General features: G+C 38.6%; 1 protein-coding gene across 2 annotated transcripts; it reads left to right on the top strand.

Moving 5' to 3' along the window:
• Positions 1 to 890: 890 nt before the first annotated feature.
• Positions 891 to 18,428, top strand: CASP2 (caspase 2). 2 transcript variants are annotated; one of them, XM_068700101.1, is made up of 10 exons: positions 891 to 1,284; positions 5,409 to 5,576; positions 7,241 to 7,316; positions 8,312 to 8,406; positions 9,960 to 10,136; positions 11,053 to 11,181; positions 11,616 to 11,706; positions 11,818 to 11,879; positions 15,402 to 15,551; positions 15,645 to 15,759. In XM_068700101.1, the coding sequence occupies exons 1-9, from the start codon at positions 1,135 to 1,137 to the stop codon at positions 15,525 to 15,527; spliced, it is 1,074 nt and encodes a 357-aa protein (XP_068556202.1). In that variant the 5' UTR covers positions 891 to 1,134; the 3' UTR covers positions 15,528 to 15,551; positions 15,645 to 15,759. The 2 variants fall into 2 exon arrangements, with proteins under 2 accessions (XP_068556202.1, XP_068556192.1); XM_068700091.1 differs by lacking the exon at positions 11,818 to 11,879 and adding an exon at positions 16,359 to 18,428 and having other exon boundaries at positions 892 to 1,284; positions 15,645 to 15,754.
• The last annotated feature ends 202 nt before the right edge of the window (positions 18,429 to 18,630 follow it).

Genomic DNA, 18,630 nt, shown 5'->3' with positions numbered 1-18,630 from the left:
TATGTACATCATTTTTAACTCATATCATAGGCTAAAAGCAAGTAAATTATTTTTTATTGTTTGATTCTTTACAGATGAAAGAACACATTTTGTATGTTGTTTATTAATAAACAAGACTACATAAAAAACACCTAGTGGCATTGTTCACTTTTCTTCTCAAAACATGTATTTCACAAAGCCATGATTTATACCTGTTTACATCATGCTTTTTTTGATAAACTTAGCTTAGAAAAAAAAGTGATGAGTTCAATTTCTAAGTGTACGTCTGAATCTCTTTATTACCATTAATGATGAATCAGCTATGAAACCTGTCATAAAAGCAATATGAGACAAGCTTGCTGGTGATTTTTTTTAAAAAAAACAATCATTTTCTGCATGTTTCAGAAGGTGTCCTCTGCTTCCTGCATCTGCAAAAGAATAAACCACAATAAACAACAATACAGGTGTATAACATGGGAATAGTTATGCCTAAGGTAGGCAGCCAGGACTTCTCTCAGTGTCAGGAAGAAATTCAGTTGACCAGCACAGATTAAAAAAAAACAGCCAAAAGAAAGACAAAAAGAAAGCCACCAGTTATGAACACCAGGGTTTTGTTTTCTTTATCTCTTTCAAGTGTTGTCTGTACGGCCTGCGTGCTACTTTTCTTCCTTTTTTTCTTACTCAACGCTAATTAAGCCCTTCGCTTTTACTTCTGCTGCAACGCCTTCCGTTACCCCGATCTTGCCCCGACTCGGGCTTCTCTGCCCCCACCAGGCGCTCTGGGAGCCCGTTCCCCAGGGGCCAATTTCACCACAGCCCTTCCCGCGCTGCGGCCAGCACGCACGCGCCGGCCCGTGAGGGCGCGCCAGCCCGCGCACGCGCACAGCGCACAGCGAGGCGCAGGGGCCCGGCGGGGGGGCGCATGCGCAGGCGCCGTGACTCGGTGCCGTTTGAATCTCTGGGCCCGCGGCGCGCTCGCTGCCGGGAGCGCGGGAAGGCGGGAGCGCGCGCGCTGCGCGGCCTCGGAAGCCGGCGGTGGGAGGGGGAGCGCGCAGCTCCCCGGCAGGGCCCGTCGGGGCGGGTGCTGGAGGCCTCTTCCGCCGCGTGTGGAGCGGGTCCTGCCCGGGGAGGCCCCTCGTGGGGCACCCAGGTAGGATGCTGGGGGCGTGCGGCATGCAGCGCTGTCACCAGGAAGCGCTGAAGAAGAACCGGGTGATGCTGGCGAAGCAGCTGGTCTTGAAGGAGTTGATCGAGCACATGATAGAGAAGGACATCATCACCGCCGAGATGATGGAAATGATCCAGGTAGGCGGCTCGCTGCGCTGCCAGCTGTGTTTCTGCCCGAGCTCCGTGCCCCTCCGGGCAGTGGCAGCACAGCAAAACTGCTGCCTGTGCTCTGCTGCCTGGGTTTTGTTGTGTGATTGTGCGTGGAGAGCATGCACCAAGCATAGGCAGGGCGGTAGGGCTTGTTTGCAGCATGCACAAGAACTGGGAGTTACTTTGGGTGATGTGGATTTTGACTGAAATTTAATAAACTGCTAGTTTGCATGCTGGCATGTAGTTGCAGTAGACTCTTCTGCATGAGTCTGTTGGTATCTTCCAGCCCTTTATTGTTATTTTCTGCTTCTCTCTTTTTTTTTTTTTTTTTTATTTGTAAAGGCGGAAATACTACCGATTTCCAAAATAACCCCGTGGGAGGAAATAAATAAACATATTATAAACAAGTATGTTCTGGCACTTGCACACCTTTCACATTCTTTAAGTATTTCATGAAGAATTTTGCATGACCCAAGGCTCTAAAGATGACAAATATCATTCATAAGCTTTTGTTACTTATGCTGAGCAGTGGGTACTTAGGAAAATAAATCATTAGAAGTGGGTTGGGATAGGCCCTAGGCATACAGTAGTGCACTGAAAACTGCAGAAGGGAGATGCAGGTCTTCAAAGAGAAAGGACACTGATGGCAATGACTGCAGGTGCAAGTCAAGTAGGTCCTAAGGGTCATGTAAGCAACTGAGAGGCTCTTTGTCAAGTAAGGTTGATGGTCCTGTCTTAAGAACAGATTCTGAAAAATAAGAATGGTGAGCTGTTTGCTGGGTGCTAGTGCAGATGGTACAAACCTGAGACTGACAAGGTTTTTGAAAGGAATAAGGAAAAAACTTTTTGATGAATTTTGACTTGGTGTACGCCAAAAGATAATCTGAAATTCTTTGAGACACATCAAGGATACTTGTGTCAAGTCGTGGCAGTTGCAAGCAGTCTTACCTGGAGTAGCTCCTATTCCTAGTGAAACAGGACAAAGATAGTAGGAAGGTGTTGAAAGTCAAAGGGTGACTCAGGAACTTATAAAGTATGGGTGGTTACTCGAGATGCTCAATTGCTGACCTGCAGTCAGGATAATGACAATTAGTCTCTTAGAAAATCCTGCTGTATTCAAGTTGTTTTAAACTAAGAGAGGAAGAAATTCCCTTCTGGATATAATAAGTAAAAGAAGATGCAGAGATACTTACTAATGGATAATCAGTAAGGAGAAAGTTTTTTAGGATGGAAAAGTCAGGTAAATAATACGCTTTCTACACAAAAGTGAGAGCTTAGATGTACATGAATAGAAATAGCAGCCTGATCAAGAGAACAGAGTGACTTAAACTACTGTTGCAGGATATGAAGCTCGAAACTACAGCAAAATTAGAAATTTGACAGGGGCAAGAGGACAACATTCACAACTGAAACAGTAATGCTGCAAAGTATGCATTGCACTTACAGGATAGAAATGACAGGAATGTTTGCAGGATAGTACTATTTGTTAGAATGCAATAGATGAATAAAAAGTAACAGGTATTTAAAGAAAAGATCTTCTGAGCCCAAAAAGCACTTTGTCCTTTTTTTTTTTTTTTTTTTTTTTTTTTTCTGGAGTACTTGAATTTGCAACTGTATGACACTCTCTGGCTTAAATGTGTGCTGAGGTCTTAGGAGAACTGTTAGGCAGACTGTTCTTGAAAATGTATCATAACACTAGCTATCACGCACCTTTGTGGAAATAGCAGGAGAGGAATGCCACTGACAATAGAGCATAGGTTTTCCTGGATTTGTCAGTATCTAATTTCTATGTACACCTTACCCCACTCAAAAAAAAAAAAAAAAGTCATAGAACGACAAGATCTAGATAAATAATTGTTTTAAATTATCTTGTCTTTAAAAAAAAAAAAGAATATGCTGGTGATATCTTTCTTTGATTTAAAATAAAATGGAAGAATAAACAAATTGGTTCTGGAAATAAACAAACTTTTGTCATCTAAGGGAAGTGAAATAAACCAAGGAGCTAAAGGAGGTGAAAGAAGCATGGAGTTTAGAATTATAGAATGGTTTGGATTGGAAGGGACCTTTAAGATCATGTAATTCCAACCCCTCTGCCACGGATAGGGACACCTTCCACTACAGCAGGTTGCTCAAAGCCCCGTTCAACCTGGCCTTGAACACCTCCACAGATGGGGCATCCACAGCTTCACCGGGCAACCTGTTCCATTGCCTCAACACCTTCACAGTAAAGTATTTCTTCCTAATACCTAATCTAAATCTACCCTTTTTTAGTTGAAAGCCATTACTAGTTGTCCTATCACTACACGCCTTGGAAAAGAGACCCTCTCCTGCTTTCTTGTAGGCCCCCTTTACGTACTGAAAGGCTGCTGTAAGGTCTCCACAGAGACTTCTCTTTGTCAGGTTCAACAACCCCAGCTCCCTCAGCCTGTTTTCATAGGAGATGTGCTCCAGCCCTTTTATGATCTTCATGGCTCTCCTTTGGTCTTGTTGTAATACCTCCATGTCCTTCTTGTGCTGGGGGCCCCAGAGCTGAACGCGGCACTCGTGGTGGGATCCCCTGAGTGGAGTAGAGGGGGGAGAATCACCTCTCTCAACCTGTTGGCCATGCTTCTTTTGATGCAGCCCAGGATATGGTTAGCTTTTTGGGCTGCATGCACACATTGCCAGCTCATGTTGAGCTTCTTAGGACCCAACAACCTCAGGTCCTTCTCCTCAGGGCTGCTCTTGATCCATTCTCCACCCAGCCTGTATTTGTGCTTTGGATTGCCCCATCTCAGTTGCTGTATTTTGCGCTTGGCCTTGTTGAACTTCATCAGGTTTGCACAGGCCGAGCTCTCAACCCTGTCCAAGTTCCCTCTAGAAGCCTGTCCCTTCCCTCCAGTGTGTCAACTGCACCACACAGCTTGCTGTCATCAGCAAACCTGCTGATGGTGCACTTGATCCCACTGTCACCAACAAAGATGTTAAAACAGTGCCGGTGCCAATACCGACCCTGAGGATCACCACTCGTTACTGACCTCCACTTGGTCATTGAGCCATTGACCACAAATCTTTGAGTGTGACAATCCAGCAAATATAGACTTGATTTTAGTAAGAAGTTCGTTAAGTAGTGAAAGGGACAGAACACTGAAGTCAAGGGACATTGTTGATACAAAAATAAGAGCTCTTGGCCAATCTTGAATGAACATAGCTTGAAATTTTAGGAGTAGCATTAGATCAAAAAGATTTTGCATTATCATTCCAGTGCTGCAGGACAAAAGCCAAACTGCTTTGAAGAACAAGCTAAATATATTTTATGAAAGAAAACATAATGGTGCGAAAGTCTTGTGCAGCATAGGATTTACACATGTGCCTTGAGGTGATTTGTCTGATTTTTTGCTCGTGCAGTGTTAGTGTTTGGTTCTGTGTAACTCACCAGTCATTTTGTATCATTAAAAAAAATGAAGAGATCTTGGATCACAGTGATAATTTTAAAAATGGAAGGTCAATTCCATGGAACCCATAAAACTTACTTTTAGTAGCCAATATTTTAGTATGTGATGTTTCAGTTTTCTACACAGGGAAGGCTTTTATAAATTAGACAATTTGTTAGCAGATGTCCTGCTAACATGCTAAAAATTAGAACTTCCCGTGAATGTTTTACAGAAATGTAAATTTAATTTTTGATTGTTACTTTTTCTTGTATACTACCATATATTGCTTCATTTGTGTAAATGTAACGCATTATACATATATAGTGTCTTTCTGGAATTGACTGTGTGAAATAAATACTTTCATTCACACTTTCCAAGAGATTTGTGTATTAGTGCCTGAGACCATAAACACATTGAGATACACAGAGAGAACAGGGTGTATTACTGTGTGTGGAAATATATGAATTGTTGGCTTGCTTCATTGTCATATACTCTCCCCCTTGAGATAGTAGGAACAGAGGGGTGGGAGTGAAATCAGCTAGGAAAAGCTGTAAAAAAGGATATAGCACAGCAAAGCATGGTGACAGGACATTTACATGAAGGAAAAAGACTGAGTTGTTCTGAAGCTTAACTGAAATGAAAATGAATTGTGTTGGCGTGTTACTTTGAGTGTTGGATTTGTTTCTTCTCTGGATCTAGGCCAAGTCTGGGAGCTTCAGCCAAAACGTGGAATTCCTCAATTTGTTGCCCAAGAGAGGCCCTTATGCCTTCTCAGCCTTCTGTGAAGCTCTACGAGAAACCAAACAGCAGCATCTGGAGGAAATAATCTTGAAGACAGAATCCAACCTAAGCAATGGGATTGCACAGGTATGTCAGTTTTAAAAAATAAAATGGATGGATGGGCTGCATTTGGGGTTGGGTTTGGGCACACAGGCATTTTTTTCAAATGTTTAGAAAAAAATGCTTATAGTGGAAAGGATGTGGTTTAGTTACAAACTGAAACTTGCAGTAGCCTTAGAATAAAAAGATAGTGAAAAGAATTTGAGATGAAGATAATTTTCACACAGAAGCAGAGAATGGTTGAGGTTGGCAGCAACCTCTGGAAGTCATCTGGTCCAATCCCCCCCCCTTACAACAGATTGACTGGGACCATGTCCAGACAGGTTTTGAATATCTTTAAGGAGGGAGACCTCACAACACCTCTGGGTAACCTGTGCCAGTGCTCAGTCACCCAGCTGTGTTGGGATGTTCAGACCAAATCTCTTGTGTTCCAGTTCGTGCCCATTGCCTCTTCTCCTGTGTGGACACCACTGAAAAGAGGCTGTTCCCTTTCAGATATTTTTGCACATTGATAAGGACTCCTTGAGTCTTCTGTTTTTCAGGCTAAGCAGTCCTAACTCTCAGCCTTTCCTCTGATGAGAGATGCTCCAGTCTCTTAATCATCTTTGTGGCCCTTTGTTAGACTCCCTCCACTATGTGCATGTCTGTCTTGCACTGGCAAGCCCAGAACTGGAAACAATACTCCAGGTGTGGCCTCACCAGAGCTAAGTAGAAGGGAAGGGTCACCTCCTTCAATCTAATCTGCTGGCAAGACTCCTAATGCAGCCCAGGATACTATTAGCCTTCTTTGCTACAAAGGCCCATTGCTGGCTCATGTTCAGCTTGGTTTCTACAAGGGAACCCAAGGCTTTTTATTCAAAGCTGCTTTCCAACTAGTCGGCTCCCGACATATGGGATTGGTCCTGCCCAGGTGCAGGATTGTGCACTTCTTATTAAATTCCATGAGGTTCCTGCACATTCGTACGTTTAACATGCTCTTACTGATGTGTCATCAAGAACACAAAAGCTGCATTATTTTTTTCTCTAGATATTTTAATTTAGTGTTCAAAGATTTTCCAAGTAGAAAGCTACTAAAAGACAGTCTTCTCTGCTGAAGGGAGGGACTTCCCTTTCCTAATTTTGTTATCTTTATTTTCACTTTTTCACCATCTGCTGTTGTTAACACCAGACTGAAGGAAGAATTCAATAAAGATACAGTATTCTCAGTGCATTGAGAAGGATGGGAACTCTCAGTAAGCATGCTTTATACTGAGGAAGAAAGACCAGATACTTCTGAGCAGAGATGTTGCCTTATCAAAATTTATAATTTATTAGACTAGACAAACGGTGAAATTTTGAAAGCAACCAAAAAGAGGAGTCATGGGACAAACCAAGTTTTGGCAAAAATAAGAGTAAGTTGTCCCAGAATGGCATTTGGGTAAAAGTAAAGATGAGCAAAGACGGGAAGGAATTTTGCCGTAACAGAAGGTGCTGCTGCTATCTTCTCATAATGTGTTTTATTTGGATGTAAACCATAGTATAGTGTTTTATGTTAAATTGTATGTAATATGTATAGAATATATTACAGCAAGTCATATATGTGTATGTAAATACCTATATCTTTTTTCAATGACACCTACAGCATTGTACTGTAGAGAAAAAAATAGATGTCTTTTGCTAATCTTTTCATGGATTTATTGGATGTCTTGTAGGTTGAACACTTTCATGGATCAGATCTACCACTCCCTTCAAGTGAATCATGTAATTCAAAGAAGCCACGCTGGATTGGTGAGTCACACGTTACATCATGAATACCTAATTGGCTGTCTGGTTGATTAACTCTAATTTATTAATACTCTCTTATTTCAATTTTAGAAATAAGCTTGCCACCACTTTGCTCATCCTCAGAATACAAACTTGTAAATGAATTGACTACATTATGATCAGATGCAAGAGGCAGAAACAGGCTGGAAAATTATATTTAAATAGCATAGTGGAAAGAGAACCTAATTAATTCTAGTCAGCTTCATTTATTCTTACAGGAAATTTAATTGCTTAAATAGAATGTGTCAGTTGTAAAATTTTAGATCTTCAAGGGTTTTCTTCTTGCTCAGTTTCTTCAGGACAGGGGAAAGAATGTCTGTAAATGGCAACTAGTTAACTCTCATTCCTTTTATCTGCTGCTGACCAGAGGCAAAGGGTTGTTCAAAGGCAGATAAACTAAAAGAAAAAACAAGAGTGTTGCACTTCATGGAAATTAGAAATGTCTAGTTTGATCACTAATGTACCTGTTCAGCATAAAATGTGAAATAGAATTATATCTAGTGAGAATGGGAATCTTTTATGGAAAGAAAAGCACTTTTCTATTTTAATATTTCTAGTAATTTCATCAACCTTACTGGGAAATGGATGAGATACTGTACAAAATGACAGAAAAGCACACTGCTCTAATTTTAGATATAAACTCTGTTTTCACACTCTTTAGAACTAAACTTGATAGACATTATGTTAACCCACAAATGAGACAGAAAATTAACATTTGTTGCAAATTAAAAATACAATAAATAGGTATACCGTACCAGTATGTTTGTTTGTTTGTTTTCTGCTGTGTTTCATTGTGTGAGTACAGTCCCTGATGAAACAACATTTTTAGACATATGGATAGAATAATATAGGAATGTGCTTTTAGACATTCATAAATATGTACTTATAAATATGTAAATTACTACCTTTTCAGTTAGTATTTTTGTTGTTGTTGTTATTGGCATTTTGTTTTTGCATAGAACCAGTGGAGCATTCTTTGGATAATGGAGATGGTCCACCGATTCCTCCTGTGAAGCACTGCACTCCAGAATTCTATCATGATCACCAGCACTTGGTAAGTAGTTTACAGAGGAAATCTCTTTAAAATGTGAGGTATTTGAATATATCAACTGAACATGTACTACTTACAACTGAGTTGAAACGTACTTCATTGGGATGCAGATTAGTGTTAAGCTCTTGCTGTAACTGAGAGCTCTTACCAATCACATTTGATTTGACGTAGTTCTCATTTACAAGTGATAAGAAATTCTGAGAAGTTCTGTAATTCTGTACAAATCTCTGTCTCTGGGTTTTGTTTATGAAGAACTTCATGGAATGCCTTCTGTTCTGTTGCTCTGTGCTTGTAAGCTGTCTATATTACTACCTCATATTTATTTGTTTGCATCCCCATCTGCCTTCTCTTGTGTTCTGTGTGCTGACACACTCTGCAAATGTCTGCACAACATTAGAACTGTTTTTCAGTACACTGCCACAATCTTGGCTGTTTTAATTGCTAACTGTATTGGGAAATGTCTCCTTAGGCACAAAAATTAGATCAGAGTTCTGTGCAGCCCTGGGTAGAACAATCTGAATTTCTAACCCTTTTCTTTAGCTGGAGAAGTTATGTAGGTAGTCATAATTATTTTCTTGTTTGTTCTGTTCGTAAAGCATACTTTGTGGTGATGGTATAGGCTTAAGGAAAACTAAGCATTTCATGTAATAGGGCAGACGCTTTACTAGGGTTACACTACATGCTAATGCTTAACATTTCTGTTAAAGGCTCTATGTTGTCACAAGGCAAAGCAGGTTTTGTTTTGCTTTATTTAGGTTTCCCCAACAGAAAGTTACAATTGGGCAACATCAGTGTGAGCCTAATTCACCTCTTTTTATATCTGTGTCTGTTTACACCCTATTTGATATGGTCCTTCAGTATTAAAATTTACTTCCAATTTAGGTCCTTCAGTATTAAATTTACTTCTGGATTACAGGGATTTGCTATTGCTATTTACTATTGGTTCGTTGTTAGAGTGGAAGAGGCAAGCTTGTTTTGAAGACACCCTTCCTAAATTAGCTCTTTTCCCTACTAACATTTTTTGACATCTTCATAACTTTGAGAACCAGCAATTCATTGTCCCTTTCTGCTACCGTTACGTTCACATGGTATTTTGTATCTCTACTTGGTCCCAACCAAATTTAAGAAATGTTAGCTCAGTCTTTCCTAATGTTGTGCTAGGCCTTCAATGGGTATGATGAAAATATGTGTGGTCATACTGGTGTGTGTGTGAAAGAAGGAGAAAAACGTTAGCAAGAAGTAATTCACAGTATGAAATGTGTAAGCTGTGTTCCTTTTAAAATAAGAAATAAGGGAAGGTATTACAACATTTTATTAATAGTTTTGTAAGATCATCAGTTGTGGAGACTTGCAGAAACAGTTGCCTTTGAAACCCTTTGCAATATAAACATTTTTATGTTGAACCACACTTTTTTGACCTCTACCATGCCTTCTCAAAGTAGAAATCCTGCATATTATTAGTAATCAAGCTAGGACATAGGGCTTAGTGTTCTACTCTGAGACTATATTATTTCCTTGTGTAGTCTAAATTCACCAATTTTAAATCTTCTTCTCAGGCATATAAACTGATATCGGAGCCCCGAGGCTTAGCACTTATTCTCAGTAATGTCAATTTCAATTGTGAGAAGGACTTGGAGTATCGCTCAGGTGGAGATGTGGACTGTACTTCCCTGGAGCTGCTTTTCAAGAATCTTGGGTATCAAGTGACTGTCTTTCATGATCAAAGTGCAGAGGTAAGGGGGATCCTAGTACTTCACAAACAGTATGGCTGGGTTTGCAGCTGTTACATGAGCATCTTAAGAAGTCTGCTTTGGTCTAGCTAAACTTGATCAGGAAGACATGAGTAGTCACTTTTGAATAGAAAAGGAAGCTAAGTGGGATGATGTCTGCTAGCATACCAAAAATAAGAAACTTGGAAGGCAAAGGAGTTACCATATATCAAATAGGATCACAAAGGACCACAAGAGGTACTGCCTTTGTAGTGTGAGGTGCAAGAATATCTAGACCACACCTGCCATGTGTGTTAATACTGAGAATGAACAGGCTCCAGTTTACTCTAGGTAGCCCTTTCCAGTGTTCTGCTGTCCTAACAGTTATGGTTTGCAAATATTTATGTGGTACAGAACCTGTTAAAGAGTGTTTTATTCAAGAAGGCAGTGTTTACAACATTCTGAGTCTTCCACACCTGCCACGTTATCATATTTCCTGAAGTTTTCTACCTTAAATAGTTGATGTGTTTTGATCATATTTGAATGTCTAAAGTACCAGAATATGTATCTGTTAAGATGGTCCAATATCCCAGCCAGACTCCAGTGTCAGTATAAAACCTGTGTAAAGTATCAGTTGCTCTCTCCTGTGTTAAATCCACATATACCAACTCTGGTATTTGCTTTGTCCCCCTCTTGGACAGTATGGAAGAGCAGAAGTCATAAGTTATTCCTACTAAACAATGTCATACTTAGGACTGAACAATGCACAAACGAAAAACAACATTTTGCTATTTGTTATGAAACAGATGTCTTTTGTCCTGTAAATCTGATGTATGTAGTTTATTCTGTAACTGGTGGGCCATTTTTATTTTTCCCTTCACATTAGCCCATTTTCCCTGTGTAATTCTGGGAAGGATTAAGCATTTTTTCTCTCTTCCAGGAAATGCAGAGTGCATTGGAGAGATTCTCTAAGCTGCCAGATCATCGACACGTGGATTCCTGTGTAGTAGCTTTACTTTCCCACGGTGTAGAGGGTGGAGTTTATGGAACTGATGGCAAACTGCTACAGGTATATTACTTTGTCCTGGTGTGTTGTAGGTTACATCTTGGAAAGTAAAAAATGGAAGGAAAAAAAAAAAAGGAAAGTGAATTGGTGGGGAAGCTGAGGATTTACATTTTTAAAAAAGCAAAAATAAGAGCTTGTGGGAAGAAAATGGCAGAGAGAGCTATGAGAAGTCTGTAAGATAAGGAATGACATAGATACATGCCAGATAAGAAAGTTATTACCCTATTCTCTCTTCCTGTTACATGTACTAGGTAGAGTGCATGATCTCAAACTAATAGGAGCTTGGGGTGCGGTGGATATGTGTCACAGAGTTAGTAGGTAAAGGATAAAATATCAAGAGTAGTGAGGTAATAACTAAAATACAGGGAAACAAGGTGACACAGTTTGGCTCACAGAAGGCTGCAATAAAGAATACTTAGATTTTTTTCTTCTCTCAGTTGCAGGAAGCTTTCCGGCTCTTCGATAATGCAAACTGCCCGTATCTCCAGAATAAGCCCAAAATGTTCTTTATTCAAGCCTGCCGGGGAGGTGAGTGCCCAAATACTGGAAGCCATGATTTGGCATGCCATTAAGGCTCATTTTACACACACACACCCTCACATTCAACTTGCTGTCAACTCTCCTCTTTGCTTCTCTCAGGTGTAAGTGGGATCCATATTCACCTCCCTCTGCCCTGCTGCTGCCACTGCATCTGTTGCTCTGTAAGTGTCTTTTGCTCTGCATGAGGTGTGTGCATTGACTTGCAGACCCCAGAGCACCTCAGATGTAACGCTCTATCACAGCCCACTCATATATTGAAACTTTCTCTTGCTACATCTGCAATAGGGGGAGTGGGGCTTACGGTGCATCAAATTACAGCACAGCATGGCGTGGTACACTAGCACTGGAGTCTTGTCTGAATACCTGTCTTTCACTTGATCCTGGATATGTTGTCTCTTGTTTTATTGTCCCATGAGCTATCAAAGTTAGCTGTTACTTGCTTTTTTTTGTTTTGTTTTGTTTTCTTTTTCAAATGTCCTGCTTTCAATCTGTTTTTCACATACTGTTGTGATTATAAAATTGTTCTCTTAATTTGTTCTTTTACCACTCTTTATGTTCCTATTGCTTTTTTCTTAATTTTGCTATTCATTTTTCTTCCTGTTGTAACTAAACGTATGCCTATAACAAACTGCTTTTCAGATCTGATAATGGCCAAATTTTTCCCTAAAGTGGACTTAAAAGGATAGCTGTGAAACCACAAGTGCTCCAAAGAGAAGTTCTGTCTTAAAAAGCTTTGTTTTTTTCTCTTATGATAGAAAAGTTCTCTTTTCTAACAAGTATGCGTTTTCCCCTTCTTGTTTTTTTTGTTTGTTTGTTTTTAATTTTCTCTTTTTTTTTTTCCATTTTAAGCTGAGCTTTATAATTTGTCCTCTAGGCAAGAGCATGTTTCCTTCACTTATTACCATATTTCATCCTAATATGGGAAAAACTATAAAGCCTAGGTAAAGTATCAAAAATATTTGAGTATATTTGAGTATCAAAAATATTTGATTCTGTAAGCATTTGGGAATATTTAATGTGCATCTTTACACTATATATTCAATGCATTTCTGTTCCTTATGTTATTGAATGTTTAAATATTCTTGAACAAAATTGAACATGCAGATTTTTAACAGTATAGAAATAAGTGTAATAAGCCAGAATTGACTGCTGACCTATTAGGTAATTAGGTTTATTTGACTGTAATGTTACTATAATGGATCTGTTCATGTTAAGACATCTTGTTTGGCCTTCCTCTTCCCAAAAAAAATTTTAGGAAAGAGTGAGAAGCTTGCTATGCAGAATGCTGCAGAACTGGGATATTGCAATAGGCAAAGGATTGAGACTTGAGCATCTGAAAGGGGAAAAACAACTTTATTTTATTTAAATACATTTTTTAACCCTGTGTGTAAAGCTTGATTAATAGTTGGAGAGGAATACTAGTTATGAAGCAATTGAGCTGTCAACAAAATGTATGCCTTTTGATGCTTGCGTTTAAAGGTTAGACTAGACAATGCTGCTTAAAAAAAAAAAAAAAGGAAAAAATGTATTTAAAAGGCTGTCCAAGTAGTGTGGACAAGTAGTAGATTAGTAATCAATACCTCTATGCTTTGCAAGTTAGCTGAAACCAGTTGAAGTAAAATGAGAAATGCAGAGGATATTTTTCCCCTAACTATATGTAATAAGCCTCATCTTTCTTCTATTAATGACATGAAAAAATGTAGATAAAGAAGAGTCAATATGGTCTACTTCATTTCCAAAGGACCTTTGGAGGGAGTCTGCTAAAAAATTGAAGTAGTCCAGTTACTGTCATGGATCAAAAAACAATGGTCACAAAAATCAGTGAGAAAAGATAACTAGTCAGATTTCACCATTACATCAACTGAGGCTATAAAGCTGTTTAGTATCTCTGTTTAATATAGTTGGTTCATCAAAGTGAAGAACTGTGATAAATATTGACAAATGTGCAGTTGGCAATTATTGAAATCAATTGGGAAAAGTGAAATGTAGGAGCTTGAGAGAATTTTAAACAGATTGGATCTGTTTGGATAGCAGTTATTGGTGATATAAATTAGAGCTTGAATATGCAAAGTAATATATTGACATAGTTAATGCTTTATACTTTTTAGTTACATTAATAAGTTGATTGGAATGATGTTTGAAGACATGCATAAACAAGACCTCTAGTTCTAAATTTTTAATGAAAAAATTTTTGATTTGATACACTGGAATATGGAACAATGATAGCATGACTAATACAGCTTGACTATAAAATTACCTTCTTATCTGAAGTAACATGCTATGAACAGTACACTGAAGTTTTAAGATCACTTAGAACAAAAATGGATTGGAGAAGAGTGATAAAAGGCATGGGGAAAAAAAGTGTGGTTAAAAATTGAAAAAAAAATTCATTGCTATCTTAAAGAGAGGAGGAAGAAACATAATGGAGTACTCACTAAATTCTGAGCTAGGGAACCGTCATCATAGACTGTAGGTAGCCTTTTTTTTGTAATTGCCTATGTAGACAATTACACTTCTCCTGCTGTTGTTTTCATTTTGGAGGAAAAGAAGAACCATCTTGCTGCATTATGAACTGACCATCTCCTGTGTGTGTTTACAAGATGCAACTAGTGCCACTGCCTGTAAAAGGGTTAGAAATCCAAACACTTTTCTTAGGTACAACATAGCAACAGAGACCTAGCACTATCATAACAGGAAGGCCTCTGAAGTGGATGCTTATGCTTCCTAGATCTAGAATCTAATTCACGCTGTTAGGAAGTAAGTAGAGCAGTAGATTTTTGTCTTATAATACAAGAACAAAAGGGCAAAATTACATAGAAAGCCTGTAAAAATGTAGTTTTATTTTTCTTGCAACGTAGCTGGACTCTTAATATTATTGCCACTATTGTTAGTCTAGATTACAATGGAAAATCTGTATCATGTAAACAAACAATTGAGACAATCTAGAATTGTCACAATACATATTAGTGAATCCTAGAAAGGGTATTAAGTGTTTTCCAGGTTTTAAAGTCTATGTACTGTAGATGTCTGTCTGTAGTGTTTGGAGTCAAAATATTTTTGCATTTTCCTATTACACATATTATGGTTTTGATTGAAGCAAATGGTATTATAGTCAGGATTTTGAAGGTGAGATATTTGGTCAATGTTTTCTTGGAGTTAAACCATAGCAACTAATGTTACAGCTCTTGTTTGCATACTGCGATAAGTAGGTACTAAGCACCACAAACTAGACTAGTCGTTTTTTGAATTTCTAAGTTAGGCAAAAGTTGAAAATAGAAGCTTTTAGGGCTAGGTATCAAATCCTTCCACCAATCATGAAGAACTCTCAGAAATTTCTTTGCTTTGCCAATTATCTATATTAATCCGCATGGGAAAGAAGGAAAAAAATCAATTGCCGTGTAGACTATCAGTTGCATTATACTGAACAAGTTCAGCACTTGTTGGTGTCTGTGTTAGTTTGTGCAGGAGAACTTTCAGATGAGTTTTTAAAACAGCTGAAAAAGCTAACTGTTCACACAGAAGTTTTCATCTTGACATTAGTTGTGGCATTGCTGACAGGGGCCCAAAAGTAAGGAAAACTACATCCAGTAATTTCTTAAGATAATTTCTTCTTTTCTTATAATTTTTTTTTCCTTCTTATTTGTTGTCCCTCACACCCTTCCCCCTCCTTCTTCCCCCCCTAGATGAGACAGACCGGGGAGTGGATCAAAGAGATGGTAAAGAACGGTCAGATTCCCCAGGCTGTGAGGAAAGTGATGCAAACAAGGAAGAAAATGTCAAGCTGCGTCTGCCTACATGCTCAGATATGATCTGTGGATATGCATGTCTGAAAGGTACTGGGGAGAGGCACTAATTCTTAGAGATTAAGGAGTTTATATGTGTCTGTCTTCCACAGGAACTTCATTGTATACGCTCTTTCTTCTCAGGCACTGCAGCCATGCGAAACACCAGACGTGGATCCTGGTATATTGAGGCACTCACCTCGGTGTTTGCAGAGGACTCCTGCGACACTCATGTGGCTGACATGTTGGTGAAGGTGAGATGTAATGCCTTTCCACTCCCACACTTACCTGGTTTCTGAAGAACCTTCTGTTGCTTCAGCTTGCTAGGACTAATATAATCTTTAAGTAAGTGTTGTTGCTCCATTCATAGCAAAATTATTACTTCCTTTCCCATTTAAATATGTATTTATATTCAATTCCACATCAGTTTAATCAAAGTAAAAAATGCAGTGTTTGACTCTTCCCATTAAACTTGTGTGGCCACATGATGAATTTAGGAGGAGAATTAATCTGATTTGCCAAGCACCACTTTTCTTAGATAGAAATAGTATTTTTTTCAGGTGGATTTCATTGCCTGAACTGTCTCAGTACGTAGCAGCAAACATTTGTACTTACATAAGGCAAAGATTTAAGAAAATGGGAGGACAGAGTGAAGACTGCAGTGTGACCACAGTAACTTGAGCTACTGTGGAACTGCACCCCAGTTCTTTATCCTTCCTGTAGTTTAGAAAACCAGTATACCAGCAACTAATTAATAAAATAAGCAGAATAATTTGCGAGTAAGGAAAGCGATGACGCTTTCCTTACTTCCATTTTCTTAATCCTTACAGTCACTTTTTTTTTTAATCTTATTTTTAGGTGAATAGACAAATCAAGCAACGAGAAGGTTATGCCCCAGGCACAGAATTCCACCGCTGCAAGGAAATGTCAGAATATTGTAGTACACTCTGTCGGGACCTTTACCTATTTCCTGGTTATCTGCCAGGCAAATAAACCTGCCAGCTCCACTGGAAGAGAGATACTGCCAAAACTGAACTCTGAATATGGATGTCTATGTTTCTGTTCTTATGGGCTGTGGCATCAGATGCCCAAGCAAGGAACGCATCTTTATGTTTGGCCAGACCAATTATTGATGTCCTTTTCTAAGATAATTTAGCAACTCTGTAATCTGATTCAGTTCAGGTTTTAAAATTCTAATATTCTGATTTATTCCATATGTATGACATTGATGAAAACAGATCAGCATTGCAACTAGGAAAATGTGGGAACATCCTTTGGAATGAGACATAAGGACATTTGTTAGAAATGTGAATGCAAAAAGGGAAACAGACTATTCATACCAATTTTGGAAAAGGTAAGTATTTTTAAAAAGAAAAAGTTTCATGAAATGCTACTTATCTTATGCTTTTATTTTTATTTTTTAAGTACTTTCTGCCTGGTTCTTCATGCATGACAGTCAGGTTCTGTGTACATTAGAGAAGAACTCTGTAGTGAAGGAGAGTCCTTCTCTCTAAAATGGAGTTTTACTGTTTTCAGTACTTGACATTTACCACTACTACCGTCTTGATCTCTGTAAGTCTATTTTTGTGCATTTTTTCTGTAGTCAGGTTATCAAGAGAACTCTGGAAGAGTTATGCAAGACATCCTGGGTTATTAGAAAAACGAGTGGAAATCCAGTATTTCTCATACAGATGAGTCTCATTAAAATGCCCCAGAAATAATTTTGAATCCAGAAATTCTAGATTAGCTCACCATAGTCCAAGTGGAAACAACTGTACAGAGTATTACTTTTGATGATTTTGTTTGCTATAGTACCTATATGCCACAACAGGCATAGCATTCAGACACTTCACCAACTTCTCAGGAGTCTATAAATTGCACTGTATAACTGAATCCCTGAAATCCTACAGCCTTATGGAAAGGGATCTCTTTTAATGAAAATATTCAAGGCAGCTCTTTACAGTCTAAGCATGTTGCTTATATTATTGGTCACTGCAGTCTGTTTCCCTTTCATTTAAAAGGGTAGAGTTTCATATTAATACTCTGATAAATGAGTTTTCAGCTATGATCATTTTAAAGCTGTTTGTTTAGCTAATATTGTTTGCAAAGTGTCATTTCAACTGGTCAATCAGAAATGTGCTATAATCCAAAACTTTGGAAGTTTCCTATTCATTCTCTTCATACTGTAATTTGCCTCTTGCCTATATCCAGTTGCAGTTACTCCCATGTGATGTAATGGTGGGAGGTGGGCATTAACATTTTCTGCAGTAGCTTAAATTCTGATATACTGCGTTATGTATGGGCTACAATCTGTACACTTGAGTCCCTGTCTTCTCCATTCTGCAGCAGTAAGTTAGCATAGTTCCTGGAGTATTCTTTATGTGTGTGTTGTTTTTTTTGTTTGTTTGTTTTCTTTTTGTTTTGGTTTGGTTTTGTTTGTTTGATTTTTTTTTTTATCTTTCTTTGAGGATAGAATTATGAATAGAAAGCACAAAGAGATATGAAGGGAGGCGGGAAAATTAGGCATGTGCTTTTTTTATTGTTCTGCACAAGAAAACAAAGGCTGTGTTTTCTCAAGCTGACAAAGGTGTAGCACTAATATGAATCTTGCACTTACCTTACACACAACATGTGATAAACAGAAGAAGAATCATACCTGCCAATTGTTGCCTTAGTCTAAAGATACCACTATAGGGCCCTGCAGCTGTACCTCCGTGGAGTAGAAACACTTCCTTCCTCAGTGCTCCCTCTTTGAAATGGTGCAATATTTTACAGATACATAAATTGACAAAGCAGTCCACTCTGGAAGCTTAGATTTCTGTAGGATTGCATCAAAATGCATTATCACTGCCACTTTCTTATATACTTTTTGTATACTTGTATTTTACTGCCTTGAGGTGTCAAAATAAAGAATTCTTGTTTGATTAATTAATCTGTGCAGTATCTTCCATTTGGAGAGCTGTACCTCTATGCAGAAATGGAACTTCTGTATAAGGAGAATTTTGCATAATTTCTTAAGATAATACCTCCCAGAGGTACTTCTGAACTCTCAGGCAGAATCCTGCTTCTTGCTAGCTGGATCCAGTATGGGCTACTTGTTACGATTGGCAACAGCTGAACTAAGAACTTT

This window comes from Anas acuta, chromosome 1 (genome assembly GCF_963932015.1).
Source record: "Anas acuta chromosome 1, bAnaAcu1.1, whole genome shotgun sequence".
Taxonomy (NCBI): Eukaryota; Metazoa; Chordata; class Aves; order Anseriformes; family Anatidae; genus Anas; species Anas acuta.
The sequence above is the reverse complement of the archived record's forward strand: the minus strand, read 5'-3'. Positions and strand labels throughout refer to the sequence as shown.